This window comes from Triticum urartu, chromosome 6A (genome assembly GCF_056163025.1).
Source record: "Triticum urartu cultivar PI428250 chromosome 6A, HENAU_Tu73, whole genome shotgun sequence".
Taxonomy (NCBI): domain Eukaryota; kingdom Viridiplantae; phylum Streptophyta; class Magnoliopsida; order Poales; family Poaceae; genus Triticum; species Triticum urartu.
This window is the reverse complement of record NC_141878.1, coordinates 13,091,470-13,113,826: the sequence shown is the minus strand read 5'-3', so window position 1 is coordinate 13,113,826 and position 22,357 is coordinate 13,091,470. Positions and strand designations below refer to the sequence as shown.

General features: G+C 48.5%; 1 protein-coding gene and 1 pseudogene across 1 annotated transcript; both read right to left on the bottom strand.

The window, feature by feature from the left end:
• Positions 1-343: 343 nt before the first annotated feature.
• Positions 344-16,596, bottom strand: LOC147963180 (uncharacterized). Its single transcript, XM_087526714.1, has 2 exons — positions 16,213-16,596; positions 344-502 (listed from the first exon to the last, which is right to left on the bottom strand). Exons 1-2 carry the CDS (start codon positions 16,594-16,596, stop codon positions 344-346), a joined length of 543 nt encoding a protein of 180 aa, XP_087382840.1.
• LOC147963181 (uncharacterized) lies at positions 13,675-15,483 on the bottom strand (annotated as a pseudogene).
• Positions 16,597-22,357: the final 5,761 nt, after the last annotated feature.

The window sequence follows — 22,357 nt, the reverse complement described above, 5'->3', positions numbered from 1 at the left end:
ATAAACTCAAGGGGTGAGGCAGGCCCTCCAAGAAACCAAGTAAGCTTGGAGCCAGGTATCGGGATCGGAGAGAGCTGCTAAGGTCCATGTCACACAGTTCTAGGACTGAAATTTTAAATTACAATGGTTAGACCAAATTACTCTTTTTTTTTGGAAATGGAGGTATACCCTGGCCTCTGCATCATGATGATGCATGCGGCCCTTTTTATTAAAAAAAATCCGGCAAATATCAACATAAAGGTCTTACAGCTCGCAAACGGAGCAAAATCATAGCACAAAGATCTGAAAAAAATAAAGGGCCTAAAATAAAACAACCGATACGGTGATAATAAGGACAAGCTCTCTAGCCCTCTATCCTGTTATGCGATCGCCATCCGAACCGGTTGAATATAGCCCGAGCTACCATCTCCCATTGGTTGCACCCAGTAACCAAAGGATCCCTGGAGTCCATAGGAGTGAGTAAGGACCACGTACGGATCCAAGCTGTAGCTCTGAAGATAACCTGCAAAAAAGTTAAGTTGTGTTGTCTGTTAAAAATCATATCATTTCTGCAGTTCCATATAGCCCATAGTAACGCACATATTCCAATCCGAATACGATCCGCCGTGATCTGTTCAACCCCAGCTAACCACGTCCCAAACAAAGACGCAATATCTACTGGGGGATTAATATTAAAAGCTATATGAATCGTTCTCCAAAGTAACTTGGCAGGTGGGCATTCAATGAATAAATGTTGTATTGTCTCAACTTGAGCACAAAAACAACACCGCGAGTTGCCTACCCATCGCCTCTTAAGTAAGTTGTCCTTTGTGAGTATTACTTGCTTGTGGACAAACCACATGAAAATCTTAATCCGAAAAGGAACTTTAATCTTCCATATATGAAGTGACCTTGAGAGGGGACCAGAATTAATCAAATCCGTATAAAATGATTTCACCGTAAATATCCCATTTTTAGTTAACTTCCATTGTATAGAATCCGGCACGTCGGAGAGTCGAACTTCAATCAATCTCCGAACCAAGTGCATCCAGGCTGTCCATCTCGCACCCACTAACGCACGTCTGAACTGGATATTCAAGGGAATAGTTTGAAGGACGATACCTACGTAATCTTCCTTCCATTGCACAATATTATAAAGGGTAGGGTATTGTAAGGCCAAAGGAGTCTCTCCTAACCATGTATCCTCCCAAAATCGAGTTGACATCCCGTTGCCAACCAAGAATTTGACCCTACGAAAGAACAGATCTTTCGTTCTCATAAGTCCCTTCCAGAACGGTGAATCAGTTGGTCGGATGGTAGTCTGGGCTAGCGTTTTCGAGTGCAAATACTTATTGCGCAGGATTTGAGACCACATGCCCTCCGGCTCTGTCCCTAACCTGTACAACCATTTGCTCATTAGACATTTATTCTTAGTTTCCAAGTTCTCAATACCGAGACCCCCTTGGTCTTTAGGTCGACAAAGGATATCCCATCGTGCGAGACGGTATTTCCTCTTGGCCTCATCCGACTGCCAAAAGAATCGAGATCTAAAGAAATCAAGTCGCTTTCGGACCCCTTTCGGAATTTCAAAGAACGAGAGTAAAAACATGGGCATACTAGTTAGTATTGAGTTGATCAGAACTAATAGACCCCCATATGACATCAACTTGCCCTTCCAGCAGCTGAGTTTTTTTCAATTCGTTCTTCTATGCATTTCCATTCTTTATTAGATAATTTACGGGGATGAATCGGGATACCCAAGTGTTGGAAATATGCCCTAGAGGCAATAATAAAAGCATTGTTATTATATTTCTTTGTTCATGATAATTGTCTTTATTCATGCTATAACTGTATTATCCGGAAATCGTAATACACGTGTGAATACATAGACCATAATATGTCCCTAGTAAGCCTCTAGTTGACTAGCTCGTTGATCAACAGATAGTCATGATTTCCTGGCTATGGACATTGGATGTCATTGATAACGGGATCACATCATTAGGAGAATGATGTGATGGACAAGACCCAATCCTAAGCATAGTACAAAGATCGTGTAGTTCGTTTGCTAGAGCTTTTCCAATGTCAAGTATCTTTTCCTTTGACCATGAGATCGTGTAACTCCCGGATACCGTAGGAGTGCTTTGGGTGTATCAAACGTCACAACGTAACTGGGTGACTATAAAGGTGCATTACAGGTATCTCCGAAAGTGTCTGTTGGGTTGACACGGATCGAGACTGGGATTTGTCACTCTGGATAACGGAGAGGTATCACTGGGCCCACTCGGTAATGCATCATCATTATGAGCTCAAGGTGACCAAGTGGTTGATCACGGGATCATGCATTACGGTACGAGTAAAGTGACTTGCCGGTAACGAGATTGAACAAGGTATTGGGATACCGACGATCGAGTCTCGGGCAAGTAACATACCGATTAACAAAGGGAATTGTATACGGGGTTGATTAATCCTCGACATCGTGGTTCATCCGATGAGATCATCGTGGAGCATGTGGGAGCCATCATGGGTATCCAAATCCCGCTGTTGGTTATTGACCGGAGAGTCGTCTCGGTCATGTCTGCTTGTCTCCCGAACCCGTAGGGTCTACACACTTAAGGTTCGGTGACGCTAGGGTTATGAAGATATGAATATGCAGTAACCCGAATGTTGTTCGGAGTCCCGGATGAGATCCCGGACGTCACGAGGAGTTCCGGAATGGTCCGGAGGTAAAGAATTATATATAGGAAGTGCTGTTTCGGCCATCGGGACAAGTTTCGGGGTTATCGGTATTGTACCGGGACCACCGGAGGGGTCCCGGGGGCCCATCGGGTGGGGACACCTGTCCCGGGGGGCCACATGGGCTGTAGGGGGTGCGCCTTGGCCTTCATGGGCCAAGGGCACCAGCCCTACTAGGCCCATGCGCCTAGGGTTTCCACCAAGGAGGAGTCCAAGTGGTGGAAGGCACCCCGAGGTGCCTTGGGGGGGAGGGAAACCCTCCCCTGGCCGCCGCACCTAGGAGATTAGATCTCCTAGGCTGCGCACCACCCCCCCTTGGCCCTCCTATATATATAGTGGGGGAGAGGAGGGATTTCATACCTCAGCCTTTGGTGCTTCCCTCTCTCCCCGTTACGTCTCTCTCTCGTAGTATAGGCGAAGCCCTGCTACTGTGACGCCCTGCATCCACCACCACGCCGTCGTGCTACTGGATCTTCATCAACCTCTCCTCCCCCCTTGCTGGATCAAGAAAGGAGGAGACGTCATCCGTTCCGTACGTGTGTTGAACGCGGAGGCACCGTCCGTTCGGTGCTAAGATCATCGGTGATTTGAATCACGTCGTGTTCGACTACATCATCCCCGTTCTTTGAACGCTTCCGCTCGCGATCTACAAGGTACGTAGATGCATCTAATCACTCGTTTCTAGATGAACTCCTAGATGGATCTTGGTGAAACCGTAGGAAAATTTTTGTTTTCTGCAACGTTCCCCAACAGTGGTATCAGAGCTAGGTCTATGCGTAGTTCTCTTGCACGAGTAGAACACAAAGTAGTTGTGGGCGTTGATTTTGTTCAATATGCTTGCCGTTACTAGTCTTATCTTGATTCGGCGGCATCGTGGGATGAAGCGGCCCGGACCGACCTTACACGTACTCTTACGTGAGACAGGTTCCACCGACTGACATGCACTAGTTGCATAAGGTGGCTAGCGGGTGTCTGTCTCTCCTACTTTAGTCGGATCGGATTCGATGAAAAGGGTCCTTATGAAGGGTAAATAGCAATTGGCATATCACGTTGTGGTCTTTGCGTAGGTAAGAAACGTTCTTGCTAGAAACCCATAGCAGCCACGTAAAACATGCAAACAACAATTAGAGGACGTCTAACTTGTTTTTGCAGGGTATGCTATGTGATGTGATATGGCCAAAAGGATGTGATGTATGAGATTGATCACGTTCTTGTACAAGGAATCACGACTTACATGTCGATGAGTATGACGATCTACAAGGATGATCATGGAGCCCCAAGATGGAGATCAAAGGAGCTATGTGATATTGGCCATATCATGTCACTATTATTATTTGATTACATGTGATGTTTATCATGTTTTGCATCTTGTTTACTTAAAACGACGGTAGTAAATAAGATGATCCCTTACAACAATTTCAAGAAGTGTTCTCCCCTAACTGTGCACCGTTGCTACAGTTCGTCGCTTCGAAGCACCACGTGTTAATCGGGTGTGATACATCCTTTCGTTCACATACAACGGGTGTAAGAAGTTTTACACATGCAAAAACACTTAGGGTTAACTTGACGAGCCTAGCATGTGAAGACATGGCCTCGGAACACAGAGACCGAAAGGTCGAACACGAGTCGTATGGAAGATACGATCAACATGGAGATGTTCACCGACGATGACTAGTCCGTCTCACGTGTTAATCGGACACGGCTTAGTCGACTTGGATCGTGTAACACTTAGATGACTAGAGGGATGTCTAATCTGAGTGGGAGTTCATTAATAATTTGATTAGATGAACTTAATTATCATGAACTTAGTCTAAAATCTTTACAATATGTCCTGTAGATCAAATGGCCAACGTTGTATTCAATTTCAACGCGTTCCTAGAGAAAACCAAGCTGAAAGACGATGGCAGCAACTATACGGACTGGGTCCGGAACCTGAGGATCATCCTCATAGCTGCCAAGAAAGATTATGTCCTACAAGCACCGCTAGGTGATCCACCCGTCCCACAGAACCAAGACGCTATGAACGCTTGGCAAACACGTACTGATGACTACTCCCTCGTTCAGTGCGGCATGCTTTACAGCTTAGAACTGGGGCTCCAAAAGCGTTTTGAGAGACATGGAGCATATGAGATGTTCGAAGAGCTGAAAATGGTTTTTCAAGCTCATGCCCGGATCGAGAGATATGAAGTCTCCGATAAGTTCTTCAGCTGTAAGATGGAGGAAAATAGTTCTGTCAGTGAGCACATACTCACTATGTCTGGGTTACATAACCGCTTGACTCAGCTGGGAGTTAATCTCCCGGATGACGCGGTCATTGACAGAATCCTCCAGTCGCTTCCACCAAGCTACAAGAGCTTTGTGATGAACTTCAATATGCAGGGGATGGTAAAGACCATTCCTGAAGTATTTGCTATGCTGAAATCAGCAGAGGTAGAAGTCAAGAAGGAACATCAAGTGTTGATGATGAATAAAACCACTAAGTTCAAAAAGGGCAATAAAAAGAACTTCAAGAAGGACGGCAAGGAAGTTGCTGCGCCCGGCAAGCAAGCTGTCGGGAAGAAGTCAAAGAATGGACCCAAGCCTGAGACAGAGTGCTTTTATTGCAAAGGGAAGGGTCACTGGAAGCGGAACTGCCCCAAATACTTAGCGGATAAGAAGGCCGGCACCACCAAAGGTATATTTGATATACATGTAATTGATGTGTACCTTACCAGTACTCGTAGTAACTCCTGGGTATTTGATACCGGTGCCGTTGCTCATATTTGTAACTCACCACAGGAGCTGCGAAATAAACGGAAACTGGAAAGGGACGAGGTGACGATGCGCGTCGGGAATGGTTCCAAGGTCGATGTGATCGCCGTCGGCATGCTACCTCTGCATTTACCTACGGGATTAGTTATAAACCTCAATAATTGTTATTTAGTGCCATGTCTGAGCATGAACATTGTATCAGGATCTCGTTTAATACGAGATGGCTACTCATTTAAATCCGAGAATAATGGTTGTTCTATTTATATGAGAGATATGTTTTATGGTCATGCTCCGATAGTCAATGGTTTATTCTTAATGAATCTCGAGCGTATTAATACACATGTTCATAGTGTGAGTACCAAAAGATGTAAGGTTGATAATGATAGTCCCACATACTTGTGGCACTGCCGCCTTGGTCACATAGGTGTCAAACGCATGAAGAAGCTCCATGCAGATGGACTTTTAGAGTCTCTTGATTATGAATCATTTGACACGTGCGAACCATGCCTCATGGGTAAAATGACCAAGACTCCGTTCTCAGGAACAATGGAGCGAGCAACCAACTTATTGGAAATCATACATACTGATGTGTGCGGTCCAATGAGTGTTGAGGCTCGCGGTGGCTATCGTTATGTTCTCACCCTCACTGATGACTTAAGTAGATATGGGTATGTCTACTTAATGAAACACAAGTCTGAAACCTTTGAAAAGTTCAAGGAATTTCAGAGTGAAGTTGAGAATCAACGTGACAGGAAAATCAAGTTTCTACGATCAGATCGTGGAGGAGAATACTTGAGTCACGAATTTGGCACACACTTAAGAAAATGTGGAATAGTTTCACAACTAACGCCGCCTGGAACACCTCAGCGTAATGGTGTGTCCGAACATCGTAATCGCACTTTATTAGATATGGTGCGATCTATGATGTCTCTTGCCGATTTACCGCTATCCTTTTGGGGGTATGCTTTAGAGACTGCCGCATTCACTTTAAATAGGGCACCGTCGAAATCCGTTGAGACGACACCGTATGAATTATGGTTTGGGAAGAAACCTAAGCTGTCGTTTCTAAAAGTTTGGGGATGCGATGCTTATGTCAAGAAACTTCAACCTGAAAAGCTCGAACCCAAGTCGGAAAAATGCGTCTTCATAGGATACCCTAAAGAAACTTATGGGTATACCTTCTACCTCAGATCCGAAGGCAAGATCTTTGTTGCCAAGAATGGGTCCTTTCTAGAGAAAGAGTTTCTCTCGAAAGAAGTAAGTGGGAGGAAAGTAGAACTTGATGAAGTATTGCCTCTTGAACCGGTAAATGGCGCAACTCAAGAAAATGTTCCTGAGGCACCTGCACCGACTAGAGAGGAAGTTATTGATGATGATCAAGATACTTCTGATCAAGCTCCTACTGAAATTCGAAGGTCCACAAGGACACGTTCCGCACCAAAGTGGTACGGCAACCCTGTCTTGGAAATCATGTTGTTAGACAACAGTGAACCTTCGAACTATGAAGAAGCGATGGCGGGCCCGGATTCCGACAAATGGCTAGAAGCCATGAAATCCGAGATAGGATCCATGTATGAAAACGAAGTATGGACTTTGACTGACTTGCCCGTTGAACGGCGAGCCATAGAAAATAAATGGATCTTTAAGAAGAAGACAGACGCGGATGGTAATGTGACCATCTATAAAGCTCGGCTTGTCGCTAAGGGTTATCGACAAGTTCAAGGAATTGACTACGATGAGACTTTCTCACCGGTAGCGAAGCTAAAGTCCGTCCGAATCATGTTAGCAATTGCCGCATTCTACGATTATGAGATATGGCAAATGGACGTCAAAACGGCATTCCTTAATGGTTTCCTTAAGGAAGAGTTGTATATGATGCAGCCGGAAGGTTTTGTCGATCCTAAGAATGCTGACAAGGTGTGCAAGCTCCAACGCTCGATTTATGGGCTGGTGCAAGCATCTCGGAGTTGGAACATTCGCTTTGATGAGATGATCAAAGCGTTTGGGTTTACGCAGACTTATGGAGAAGCCTGCGTTTACAAGAAAGTGAGTGGGAGCTCTGTAGCATTTCTCATATTATATGTAGATGACATACTTTTGATGGGAAATAATATAGAACTCTTGGACAGCATCAAGGCCTACTTGAATAAGAGTTTTTCAATGAAGGACCTTGGAGAAGCTGCTTATATATTAGGCATCAAGATCTACAGAGATAGATCAAGACGCCTCATAGGTCTTTCACAAAGCACATACCTTGATAAGATTTTGAAGAAGTTCAAAATGGATCAGTCCAAGAAAGGGTTCTTGCCTGTTTTGCAAGGTATGAAATTGAGCACAGCTCAATGTCCGACCACGGCAGAAGAGATAGAAGAGATGAGTGTCATCCCCTATGCCTCAGCCATAGGTTCTATTATGTATGCCATGCTGTGTACCAGACCTGATGTAAACCTTGCCGTAAGTTTCGTAGGAAGGTACCAAAGTAATCCCGGCAAGGAACACTGGACAGCGGTCAAGAATATCCTGAAGTACCTGAAAAGGACTAAGGAAATGTTTCTCGTTTATGGAGGTGACGAAGAGCTCGTCGTAAAGGGTTATGTCGACGCTAGCTTCGACACAGATCTGGATGACTCTAAGTCACAAACCGGATACGTGTATATGTTGAATGGTGGAGCAGTGAGCTGGTGCAGCTGCAAACAGAGCGTCGTGGCGGGATCTACATGTGAAGCGGAGTACATGGCAGCCTCGGAGGCAGCACATGAAGCTATATGGGTGAAGGAGTTCATCACCGACCTAGGAGTCATACCCAATGCGTCGGGGCCAATCAAACTCTTTTGTGACAACACTGGAGCTATTGCACTTGCCAAGGAGCCCAGGTTTCACAAGAAGACAAGGCACATCAAGCGTCGCTTCAACTCCATTCGTGAAAATGTTCAAGATGGAGACATAGAGATTTGTAAAGTACATACGGACCTGAACATAGCAGATCCGTTGACTAAACCTCTCCCTAGGGCAAAACATGATCAACACCAGAATTCCATGGGTGTTCGATTCATCACAATGTAACTAGATTATTGACTCTAGTGCAAGTGGGAGACTGTTGGAAATATGCCCTAGAGGCAATAATAAAAGCATTGTTATTATATTTCTTTGTTCATGATAATTGTCTTTATTCATGCTATAACTGTATTATCCGGAAATCGTAATACACGTGTGAATACATAGACCATAATATGTCCCTAGTAAGCCTCTAGTTGACTAGCTCGTTGATCAACAGATAGTCATGATTTCCTGGCTATGGACATTGGATGTCATTGATAACGGGATCACATCATTAGGAGAATGATGTGATGGACAAGACCCAATCCTAAGCATAGTACAAAGATCGTGTAGTTCGTTTGCTAGAGCTTTTCCAATGTCAAGTATCTTTTCCTTTGACCATGAGATCGTGTAACTCCCGGATACCGTAGGAGTGCTTTGGGTGTATCAAACGTCACAACGTAACTGGGTGACTATAAAGGTGCATTACAGGTATCTCCGAAAGTGTCTGTTGGGTTGACACGGATCGAGACTGGGATTTGTCACTCTGGATAACGGAGAGGTATCACTGGGCCCACTCGGTAATGCATCATCATTATGAGCTCAAGGTGACCAAGTGGTTGATCACGGGATCATGCATTACGGTACGAGTAAAGTGACTTGCCGGTAACGAGATTGAACAAGGTATTGGGATACCGACGATCGAGTCTCGGGCAAGTAACATACCGATTGACAAAGGGAATTGTATACGGGGTTGATTAATCCTCGACATCGTGGTTCATCCGATGAGATCATCGTGGAGCATGTGGGAGCCATCATGGGTATCCAGATCCCGCTGTTGGTTATTGACCGGAGAGTCGTCTCGGTCATGTCTGCTTGTCTCCCGAACCCGTAGGGTCTACACACTTAAGGTTCGGTGACGCTAGGGTTATGAAGATATGAATATGCAGTAACCCGAATGTTGTTCGGAGTCCCGGATGAGATCCCGGACGTCACGAGGGTCCTGGGGGCCCACCGGGTGGGGCCACCTGTCCCGGGGGGCCACATGGGCTGTAGGGGGTGCGCCTTGGCCTTCATGGGCCAAGGGCACCAGCCCTACTAGGCCCATGCGCCTAGGGTTTCCACCAAGGAGGAGTCCAAGTGGTGGAAGGCACCCCGAGGTGCCTTGGGGGGGAGGGAAACCCTCCCCTGGCCGCCGCACCTAGGAGATTAGATCTCCTAGGCTGCACACCACCCCCCCTTGGCCCTCCTATATATATAGTGGGGGAGAGGAGGGATTTCATACCTCAGCCTTTGGTGCTTCCCTCTCTCCCCGTTACGTCTCTCTCTCGTAGTATAGGCGAAGCCCTGCTACTGTGACGCCCTGCATCCACCACCACGCCGTCGTGCTGCTGGATCTTCATCAACCTCTCCTCCCCCCTTGCTGGATCAAGAAAGGAGGAGACGTCATCCGTTCCGTATGTGTGTTGAACGCGGAGGCACCGTCCGTTCGGTGCTAAGATCATCGGTGATTTGAATCACGTCGTGTTCGACTACATCATCCCCGTTCTTTGAACGCTTCCGCTCGCGATCTACAAGGTACGTAGATGCATCTAATCACTCGTTGCTAGATGAACTCCTAGATGGATCTTGGTGAAACCGTAGGAAAATTTTTGTTTTCTGCAACGTTCCCCAACACCAAGTAACTGAATGGTAAAGCACCTAATTCGCATCCAAACAATTGTTTGTAAATATGTTCCTCGTCTTTGGCCTTCCCAAAACAGAACACCTCGCTCTTATGGAAATTGATCTTTAAGCCAGATAATTGTTCGAATAGACAGAGGATGAGTTTCATATTACGTGCCTTAGCCATGTCATGTTCCATGAAGAGAATAGTGTCATCAGCATATTGTAGAATGGACACCCCTCCATCAACTAGATGAGGAACTAGACCTTCTACCTGACCACGTTGTTTGGTCCTGCCAATAATGACGGCCAACATATCTGCCACAATATTGAACAGCAGGGGTGACATGGAATCCCCTTGTCTCAGCCCCTTATGCATCTGGAAATAGTGACCAATGTCATCGTTCACCTTAATTCTGACACTACCCTTCTGGACTTGAGTATCCACTTGGTGCCTCCAGGTTTCACTAGAACCCTTCATGCGCATTGCCTGCTGAAGAAAAGACCATTTAACTTTATCATAAGCCTTCTCGAAATCCACTTTTAAGATAACCCCATCTAGTTTCTTCGAGTGAATCTCATGAAGAGTTTCATGTAAGAAAACTACTCCTTCGAGTATGTGTCGTCCCGGCATGAATGCTTTCTGACTAGGTTGAACCACTGATTGAGCAATTTGTGGCAATCTATTAGTTCCAACCTTTGTGAAGATTTTAAAACTCACATTCAGCAAGCAAATGGGTCAAAATTGTTCTATCCGGACCGCCTCATTCTTCTTTGGTAATGAAGTTATCGTACCAAAATTTAGGTGAAACAACTCCAAATGTCCATCGAAAAAATCATGAAACATAGGCATAAGATCATCTTTAATGATATGCCAACATTTCTTATAGATTTCAGCTGGAAACCCATATGGTCCCGGTGCTTTATTCGGCTTCATTTGAGTGATGGCCAAATGAACTTCTTTTTCAGTAAACGGTGCAGAGAGAACATCATTCTCCGCTGCCTGTAGTTGAGGTATATCATCAATCACAGACTCATCAAGAGACACCGTGGAAGTATTAGGAGGTCCGAACAGACTTTTATAATAGTTGGAGATATATGTTTTCAAATTTTCATGCCCCATGATTGTTCCCTCGTCCTGTTCAAGCTGTATGATTTTCTTCTTCCTGTGTTTACCATTTGCAACCATATGGAAGAACTGTGTGTTGTCGTCCCCTTGGACAACCTTAAGCGTTTTCGCACGCAACGCCCACTTGAGCTCCTCCTCTTTCAGGAGAGCACGTAGGGCCTGCTCAGCCTCGGACTTGGTTCGATGTTCATTGACTGAAAGAAGAATGGTTTCAGCCTTTACATCGAGTGCCTCAATTAGTTGCGTGAGGCGCTCTTTTTTCTGCTTATAAATCCCACTCTCATTCCTGGCCCATCCTCTCATAAATTGTCGGAGATGTCTAATCTTGTTTTGCCATCTCTCAATATATGTCCTTCCCGTAACCGGCCTGGCCCATTCACGTGCAATCATCTCCATGAATCCTTCTCGCTCAAACCAGCTTTGCTCGAAAGAGAAGGTATTTTTGTTTGCAACATGGGTAGCCTCTCCCGAATCTAGAAAGAGTGGTGTATGATCCGAGATCGCTCTTTGCATCGCATGAACCATCACCAACGGATATTTTTGTTCCCACTCCACACTAGCAAGTACCCTGTCCAGCTTTTCATAAGTCGGAACAGGTAACGAGTTGGCCCATGTGAACTGTCTACCGGTGAGCTCAATTTCTCTCAAATTGAGGCTCTCGATAATCATGTTAAACATCATAGACCACCGTCCATCGAAATTGTCATTATTCTTTTCTTCTCTTCTCCGGATTATGTTAAAATCCCCCCCGACTAGTAGTGGCAGATTTTCACCTCCACAAATCCGCACTAAATCGGCAAGAAAATCAGGTTTAAATTCAGGTTGCGCTGCCCCGTATACCGCAACTAGCGACCATCGGAACCCATCCAATTTCGATCTCACCCTGAATTTAACTGAAAAATCTCCCTGGACCACATTAAGCACCTCTAGCGTTTCACACCGTACTCCTAGTAAAATCCCGCCGGATCTTCCTCTAGGTGGTAAAATGTGCCAATCAAAGTCGATACCACTGGAAAGGGTTCGAAGGAATTGGGATGTGAAATTATCTCGTCCAGTTTCCAAAAGTGCAATGAAATCTAAGTGATGTTCTAATGTTGACTCTGCTAAGAATCTTTGTTTAGCCAAGTCTGCTAGACCTCTGCTATTCCAAAAGAGTCCTTTCATAAGTCATCATGGAATTTTTTTCTTATGTTTAACTCTAAGACTTCGGCGCACTGCCGAAGCGGGATAAATTTTCCGCTTCCAGGGTCTTTTGGGCTTCTCCCCAACACCCTCTGGAACGATATTAGTATCCATAACAGACACTGCCTCCTCCGTCAAGGAAGGCTCTACTGTATCTGTGTTCTCAACTTCATCCTCATCTTCAGTCTCGACAGTAGGCAATAGATTATTACAGATATTGGCAAGCTCATTAATACCTAAATTATTCATGTCATTGTCATTCATAGGTTGGATAGAGGCAAGATTACGAATGATCTCGGAAGCTCTCTCCGCTTCCATGTCTAAAAGATCATTAACGGATTTGACGACCTCGGTTTCATTTGTTCCCAAAGAAATGCCTAAGTCATTTGCCTTATCAACTAACTCTTTCTCAGAGAAGTGTAAAATTGAACAACTTATATCAAATGACGTACCTGCAGTAGTCTCAGCATGACGAAGCATGGCAGCCCTCTTGGCCCGCGCTAGCTGAAAGTCATCCGCATCCGGCTGTCCCTGGATCCAGTTGCTGACACGCCTGCCAGCTGTCACCGGATCCGTAATCCCACCAAAAGCGATGAGCTCCTCAGTGGTCCTCTTGCGTGGGGTGCGGTCAGGACTCCCACGCCCCTCCGGTATCGTCGGTGAAGGAGGAAAGGGCGTGGTGGAGTGAGCTGCCGGTGTGGGTGACAAGGGGAAGGATGACCGTGGAGCCGCCTGCTCACTGATCTCGTCCCCCTTATCATCCGTGGAAGTCGTCGTACCTCGGCGACCTTGCTCGGTGCCAACCTGCAGAGGGGTTACAACACGGGGCTCCTGCCCGCATCTCACCCCCAACTCGGCCGGAAGCGTAGAAGTGGACGGCACGCCATAAAACTCCTGTCCATGCGCCGCTCCCGCCGACGAAAGGTCAGGCAGTGGTGTCTGGGTGTGGTAGATCTCCCGCCCAAGGTCTCCCAAACCTGCGGCCATCTCAACATCAGCCACCATCGCATCGGGAGTAGGCTCCGTGGTCGTCACATTGCCGACTAGACGTGGCACTGGTGGCAGCTCAAGCTCCGTCGGGTCGTCTGTCTCGACCCTGGCGCTCCATAACCGACTAGGAGCGGAGCTCGATACAAAATAACCAAAGTGAAGCGTGTTCATCGGAGTGGTGGACGTGGGAGCCTCTTTGGTAGAACTATCTACCTTATCAGACTGCTTAACAGGCCTCTTATCCGACTCCGGCATAGTGTCATCGGGCCCCTTCTCCTGGTCCCTAGGTGCACCGCCCCCTTAGTAGTATCCATGTCCTGTGTCTCATCTCCAGCCTCGGAAACTGCAGTATCCTCATTCTCAAGCTCTAAGAGATAAGTGACACCAGCATGTGTCCATCTGACAACATCTGGTATGTGCTCAACGCTCACCACACTGACCAAAAGCCTCGCAGCGTTATGTGCGCGAGTGAAAGGCATGTCCACCTTTTCTATCTTACCAATCAAACCACCCAAACTCCAAGCAATCAGAAAATGTTTTACATATTTAGGTGGCACTCCATAGAAACGAACCCACACCTTCTCCAAAGGTGTTCCCTCAGGATCCTCCTGCTTCCACTCGTCGAAAGCGATAACAGTGTTTGTGCTCGTAACTCTACATAGACCCCACTTAAGAACATGCATCTGATCCTCCTTAGTGGGAAAGTCAACCTTGTAAGACTGGCCTTCTAACTGCTCCAGGTTCCACTGATAATTACCCGGCACTAGCTCACGTAGCTGTCTGACGATCTGCGCCTCGGTCAACTGACCATTAGTAACTTTGATAACTGCCGGGAAGGAGCTCTCAATCATCTGTGGTAGAGGATCCACCTCCGGGGTCTCAAAGAACATCAATTCCTTACAACAGACCCCAAAGATATTAATGCCAGGCTTAGGACCGGAAAGAAGAGGGCATTCCCCGGTCACATGCTGAGAACGGAGGCAGTAATCACAAAGCTCGTTCGTACACTCTGCCACAAAATGACCCGGTTCACCACATCTATAACAGGGCAACTTTTTCTTTTTAGCTGCCCATTTAGAGAGCTTTTCGCCCTCCGCTTTCTCCGACCCTTTATCAGACGCACTATCCTTAGGCTTAACACCACCTGTAGTCACCGGAGCTTTCACTGCTGCGAGAGCCCGAACCGTGTCCAGTGCCACCGCGGGTAGCGTGGATGTGCCACCCACCCCCTCAGCTGCATGCTAAAGCTCCTCCTCGGAAGGCATCTCCGAAACAGGCGGTGGTGGCGGTGGGTAATGGCGAGGCGGTGGTGGTCATCTCCCTCTCCAACCGCGACGATAGCCACCTCGGAATCGATCGTTGGGTCCGGCTACACCTTCCATAAAATTACCCAGTGGACCTTGAAAATGTCCCGTGTTATCAGGATTGTACCGATTATACCCACGGCCGCCACCGGACGAAGATCCACGGTGCAGCCCCTCACCATAAGCATCATAGCCGTCGTCTCCCCACTGACCGTATCGGTTGTAGTTCTGACCATCCCTGCTGTAACCAGTGTATCCATCACGCCCATGCCCGCCACGACCCCTTCCTAGGGCCATCGCCTTGGCGGCCGGTGGCTGCGCCACTTCGTCCGACCGGTGCATGTTGTTCTTGGGCACAACGGCCCCCTGTCGCTCGGAGAGCTGGGTATCTCGAGCAGTCCCGGCGGGAGGTTGTACCCCTGTTGTCACCGGTCCCGTTGCCATCTGCTTTGGAAGAGGTGCGAGACCCCTTCCACCACCACCACCCTGGGCTGTACGTCTGACCGCTCCCGCCGTAGCAGTGTTACTGGTCTGGCCAGGAGCCGAGGTGCCGCGGCCAACACCAGCAGCGGCGGCAGCATTCGGTGCTGCACGGGCGGCCGCGCCCGCCGCGTTAGCGATCGGCAAAGCGCCACGACCAGCACCGCCAGAAGCCGGGGCGGCAGCGGTGGTAGGTGGCCCGCGCTTAGACGGCGGCAAACCGCGACCAGCCATGCCGGCGGCTGATGAGATCCTCCTCGCCCGTCCCGTTCCCAATGAAGGAAATCCTGGACTCCAAGCCCTAGACCCAATCGATGGATGGACTGTCGAGGGTAATTCATGCACGTACGTCCGCACTGGGCTGCGCGAGGCTTGGGCCTCTGGTTGGGACTCGCCCGCACCATGAGAGCCCACGACCGTCGCCACACCCAAAACCCTATCCAGCTCAGGCCCACAGCCCAATAATGCATTCAAACGAGCCCGTCTGGCCGCTCGAACATTATTCGCCGATCGCACCACCGGCGATCTTGGCAGTGGCGGCGGCCGGCAAAGGTTGCCTTTCTTCTTCTTCCGCGTGACAAGAGTCCAATTATCCGTCAAAAAATCAGACAAAGTTAAAGGTTCTCTCATCACCTTAGGAATCGGGCCGATCCACGGCTTCATAACTGACTTTGGATTCGAAGTTTTTGAACGACGCCGATCTCTTGTGCACTTGGTTGCCGGCAATGGACGGACATCCGGTGAAGTCGAAGGCATTCCGGTGACCGTGGTGGCGGTGGGGATGTGGCAGTCCACCTGATCTTCGTCGTCACTCTCCAAGAGTGCCCAAAAACGTCCACCCGGTCGTGCATGTACCTCCGGTTCCGTCAGATCAATCATCGCCGGTTTCTTCGTTCGCAAATCCAGCTGCACACACTCGCCAACAACGACGTCAAAAACATCAAGTTTGAAATTCAATCCTACCTCAATCATGCCGCCTTCCGGTAGATAGTCGCCGGCGAGGATATCGTTCTCCAGATCTAGAAGAACCAACCACCGCGAGTGTGGTGTGAATCGAAGCCGTCCGTCGATCCAGACGCCCGGATCCGTCTCGTCGGAGAAAATCACATGCCATTGTGTCCATCTTCCTTCTCTGAGCCCGATCGCGCCGTGCGGCAGATCTCTCCGCGCGCCGTCCGAACTCGTCGACCCTCCGTCACCTCCCAAAGGCACCGCCGCTCGGATGCCTGGAGATCGCGGATGGGCCAGATGCGGCTCCCCTACGATTCCATCCAGTGAGGGTGGAGGGAACGGCGGTGATATTCCGGCCGCCTCGGGCGGCCTTGTCTCCGCCTCGCTCTCTCTCATGCCTGTCACATCACTTGGCTCCTCATGACAGTCTCCTTCTTTAAAAATGGGGGAGAATTTCTCTTCCCCGGCCTCTGCACCAACTAGGGATGCATACAACCATTTTAGTATGAGTACCAAGATAAACATGATCCTCTTTCTAAGAGGTATGCTTCTATCTCAACAATTGATTTGCATCGGAAGGCGTAAACCATTTTCTGTCAAAATCCAAATAATCTTGTCAAAAATCCTCAACGCTGGCAAAATTTCAATCAACATCAAGTAAACTTTTCCAGTTGGTGCTTTGCCAAAATACAAACTTAGATTTCCCGCCAAAAAAATACAAACTTAGATAAATGATTTAAAAAAATTCAGTGGTGTCTAAAATATTTTTGAAACCGAGATTAGAAACCATGCTTACATTTGCTGCAGAACAGACATACTAACTTCTGATTTATGACTTGACAAGCAACAAATCTGAAAGCATTATAAGATACATGGTTCCGTTTACAGAATTTCACAACAACGTATACGCAAGCACAAAAACTGCACACTCGTGCAATTCTAGCGACGACACAAAGCTTATTGCCTTATTAGCGATACCAGCAAGAGAGCACCATACAAATCAGTGGTGTGATCCCAGAATACCACATAACACCTACAAATCATGCCTTTGGTGGAGCCAAGCTTGCGCTGAGCTTCTTGATTGACGGCCTCGCCATCAGTCTCTCCCACCATGCCTTCACGTAAGGATACGAGTCGAAGAGGACCGCGTGAGGCGTCGCCATGAAGGAGCAAGTGTGGGGAAAATGGTTGATATCAGCAAAGCTGATGAAATCCCCCGCCAAGTACTTGTGCTTGGACAAATGCGCCTCGTAGACCTCCAGCACCTTCTTCAGCTTCTCCAGGCTTTCGTCCACCACCTTCTAGTTGGTCGGTATGGAGTTAATTGCTCAAAATCACCAGATTTGAGGCTAGGGTACTCCAAAACTACCGTTTATGACAAAAATTACAAAAAACCACCAACTCTGTGGCAAGTGAGTAACAAATGCCACTGATTTGCATATTTGCCGTGACTAACAGCAAAACTGACAGGTTAGGCCCACACGTCAGGGTGACATGGAAGACCTATGTGGATAAGATGCTGAGGTGGCCACGGGACCCACATGTCATCCCCACTGTCTTCTTCCCCTTTCTTCCTACCTCATCTCTCTCTCCTCCGCTTCCTGGTCGCATCGTGCCGCTGCTGTTGCACCCTCCTCTGAACGCCGTCCATCTCCTGGTCGCGTCGCACCGCCATCCCTTCTAGTCCACCGTTCAAGCGCCATGGCCGGCGAGCTAGAGGTGGAGCTCGCCTTGCCCGGCCATCCCCTGCTCGATCCGGTCGCCGACCTGGCCGCCGCTCCTAGCGCGCCCGTCCCTCCTGGTCTGACCCGTCGGCCTCGCCGCCACCTGCGCATGCAGTTCCGCTGCCCGGCGCTTGCAGTGCTGCCACCCAGCGCCTGCAGTTCCGCCGCCCGGCCCTTGCAAGCGCCGCCGCCTCGTGCTCGCCTCTCTGGCAAGCCCCGCCCTGCACCCGCCTCATCCCGCGGCTGAGAGCCCGGATCACGCTAGCAGGGGCGCGGGCGTGCGGGGGCTCGGCCTCGCCGCAGGGAGAAAGGGGCACGGGCACGCGGGGGCTTGGCCTCGTGGAGCGGGCAGGGGCGCGAGCACAGGAGGGTTCAGCCTCGCCGGAGCGGGCAGGGGCGGGTGTGGGGGGGAGGAGGCTCGGCCACGGCGGAGCATGCTGGGGCGCGGGGGTTCGGCCTCGCCGAAGCTAGCAGGGCCAGCCGCTGCTGCTATTCCTCCACCGCTCCTGTTGGAAGGAAGGAGGAGAGGAGATAAGAGAAGGAGAGAAGTGCTGACAGGTGGGACCCCCGTCCACATCAGCTGGTCAAAGATCGACTAGGATTAGTCTTTTCCATATCGGCGGTCCCACCCGTCAGGTTTGCTGTTAGACGCGCTCAATTTCGAATCCGTGCGATTTGTTATCCACTTGGCACAGAAGTGGTGGTCTTTTGTGATTTTCTGCAAAAGCGGTAGTTTTGGAGTACCCTAGCCTCAAATCTGGTGGTTTTGGGCAATTAACTCGTCGGTATGCCGAGCACGAGCGGGTTTATGAGGCATTCGTACACGACAGGCAAGATGGCTGGGTTGTACACAAATCACAAAGCATATAATCTCTCCCCCCTGATTTCAGGAGGGGGGTGGATAAATGCTTTGTGATTTGTGAATGCCACGTGTCATCCATCAGGATGAGTCTCACCTACTAACCCTGAGACCTGGTCTCATAGAATTATTTTCCACTAACTACTCGGTCCTTTAAGAGCTAATTTTTTTAAATAATACATTTTTTTATTAATTTGCACAAATATTACGCCGAAACAATAATTTTCAAAAATAATACACCGTCGGCCCGCTGCTGGCCGACTGGACCTAGTCGGCCCACAGCAGGCCGACTAAGATCCTATCGGCTAGCTGCTGGCCGATTGGCCTGTCGGCCAACAGTTTGGGCCCAGTCGGCTAGTAGTGGGCCGAGAGGGACTAATCGGCCTGCTGTGGGCCGACAGGGACTAATTGGCCTACTGTGGGCCGATAGGGACTAATTGGCCTGCTGTGGGCCGACTAGTGCATGCCATCATTTTTTTCCCGAACGATCCCCTGATTTTTTTTTAAACTATGACGTATTCCGCACAACCCTTTCCCGCAATATTTTCCCGCCATATGTTCCCGCCAACTCTTTCCCGCCATATGTTCCCGCCAACTCTTTCCCGCCATATGTTCGCGCCAACTCTTTCCCGCCACCCGTTTCCCGCCATATGTTCGCACCAACTCTTTCCCGCCACCCGTTTCCCGCCACCCGTTTCCCGCCAACCCTTTCCCGCCATACCGCAGTCGTTCTTTCCCGCCATTTCTCCTCTCTACCTATAAAACCCCCTTGAGACAGAGGTGGATAAGCATTCCAGTGTAGTGTAGTTGAGATGTCCCATTATCCTTTCGATCGTAGTTTTCACCCTGGGATGAGCACGACTCTTCTGAGGCTAGCTACCGATTTCAGGATGGACAATAGGATAGTTCCATGGGACGAACTCACCGGTAGTGACACCATAATGAATGAGTTGGCTCACTAATTACGTAGGTCTGGGTGGCCTGAAAGGACCTATGTGTTGGAAATATGCCCTAGAGGCAATAATAAATTGATTATTATTATATTTCCTTGTTCATGATAATCGTTTATTATCCATGCTAGAATTGTATTGATAGGAAACTCAGATACATGTGTGGATACATAGACAACACCATGTCCCTAGTAAGCCTCTAGTTGACTAGCTCGTTGATCAATAGATGGTTACGGTTTCCTGACCATGGACATTGGATGTCGTTGATAACGGGATCACATCATTAGGAGAATGATGTGATGGACAAGACCCAATCCTAAGCATAGCACTAGATCGTGTAGTTCGTATGCTAAAGCTTTTCTAATGTCAAGTATCATTTCCTTAGACCATGAGATTGTGCAACTCCCGGATACCATAGGAATGATTTGGGTGTGCCAAACGTCACAACGTAACTGGGTGGCTATAAAGGTACACTACAGGTATCTCCGAAAGTGTCTGTTGGGTTGGCACGAATCGAGACTGGGATTTGTCACTCCGTGTGACGGAGAGGTATCTCTGGGCCCACTCGGTAGGACATCATCATAATGTGCACAATGTGATCAAGGAGTTGATCACGGGATGATGTGTTATGGAACGAGTAAAGAGACTTGCCGGTAACGAGATTGAACAAGGTATCGGGATACCGACGATCGAATCTCGGGCAAGTATCATACCTATAGACAAGGGAATTGTATACGGGATTGATTAAGTCCTTGACATCATGGTTCATCCGATGAGATCATCGTGGAACATGTGGGAGCCAACATAGGTATCCAGATCCCGCTGTTGGTTATTGACCGGAGAACGTCTCGGTCATGTCTGCATGTCTCCCGAACCCGTAGGGTCTACACACTTAAGGTTCGATGACGCTAGGGTTATAAAGGAAGTTTGTATGTGGTTACCGAATGTTGTTCGGAGTCCCGGATGAGATCCCGGACATCACGAGGAGTTCCGGAATGGTCCGGAGGTAAAGATTTATATATGGGAAGTCCTGTTTTGGTCACCGGACAAGTTTCGGGGTCACCGGTATTGTACCGGGACCACCGGAAGGGTCCCGGGGGTCCACCGGGTGGGGCCACCTGCCCCGGGGGGCCACATGGGCTGTAGGGGTGTGCGCCTTGGCCTATATGGGCCAAGGGCACCAGCCCCAAGAGGCCCATGCGCCAAGAGATAAGGAAAGGAAGAGTCCTAAAGGGGGAAGGCACCTCCTAGGTGCCTTGGGGAGGAGGGACTCCTCCCTGGCCGCACCCTTCCTTGGAGGAAGGGCCAAGGCTGCGCCCCCCCTCTCTCCCTTGCCCCTATATATATGTGGGGGGTGGGAGGGCAGCCATACCAATGTTCTGGTGCAGCCCTCCCCTTCTCCCAAGTACTTCTCTCCCGTGGTGCTTGGCGAAGCCCTGCAGGATTGCCACGCTCCTCCACCACCACCACGCCGTTGTGCTGCTGCTGGATGAAGTCTTCCTCAACCTCTCCCTCTCTCCTTGCTGGATCAAGGCGTGGGAGACATCGTCGGGCTGTACGTGTGTTGAACGCGGAGGTGCCGTCTGTTCGGCACTAGGATCTCCGGTGATTTGGATCACGACGAGTACGACTCCATCAACCCTGTTCTCTTGAACGCTTCCGCTTAGCGATCTACAAGGGTATGTAGATCCACTCCTCCCTCGTTGCTAGATGACTCCATAGATTGATCTTGGTGACACGTAGGAAATTTTTTGAATTATTGCTACGTTCCCCAACAGTGGCATCATGAGCAAGGTCTATGCGTAGTTTCTATGCACGAGTAGAACACAAAGTAGTTGTGGGCGTTGATTTTGTTCAATATGCTTGCTGTTACTAGTCTTATCTTGATTCGGCGGCATCGTGGGATGAAGCGGTCCGGACCAACCTTACACGTACGCTTACGTGAGACCGGTTCCACCGACTGACATGCACTAGTTGCATAAGGTGGCTAGCGGGTGTCTGTCTCTCCCACTTTAGTCGGATCGGATTCGATGAAAAGGGTCCTTATGAAGGGTAAATAGCAATTGGCATATCACGTTGTGGTTTTGCGTAGGTAAGAAACGTTCTTGCTAGAAACCCATAGCAGCCACGTAAAACATGCAAACAACAATTAGAGGACGTCTAACTTGTTTTTGCAGGGTATGCTATGTGATGTGATATGGCCAAAAGGATGTGATGAATGATATATGTGATGTATGAGATTGATCATGTTCTTGTAATAGGAATCACGACTTGCATGTCGATGAGTATGACAACCGGCAGGAGCCATAGGAGTTGTCTTAATTTATTTATGACCTGCGTGTCAACATAAACGTCATGTAATTACTTTACTTTATTGCTAACCGTTAGCTGTAGTAGTAGAAGTAATAGTTGACGAGACAACTTCATGAAGACACAATGATAGAGATCATGATGATGGAGATCATGGTGTCATGCCGGTGACAAGATGATCATGGAGCCCCAAGATGGAGATCAAAGGAGCTATATGATATTGGCCATATCATGTCACTGTTATTTGATTGCATGTGATGTTTATCATGTTTATGCATCTTGTTTACTTAGAACGACGGTAGTAAATAAGATGA

Excerpts from the sequence above, each read along its gene's own strand:
- LOC147963180 (XM_087526714.1), bottom strand. The coding sequence starts at position 16,596 with ATGAGAGAGAGCGAGGCGGAGACAAGGCCGCCCGAGGCGGCCGGAATA. Across the intron at positions 503-16,212 it reads CGGAAGGCGGCATGATTGAG|GTTATCTTCAGAGCTACAGC; the intron begins GTAGGATTGAAT and ends ACTTTTTTGCAG.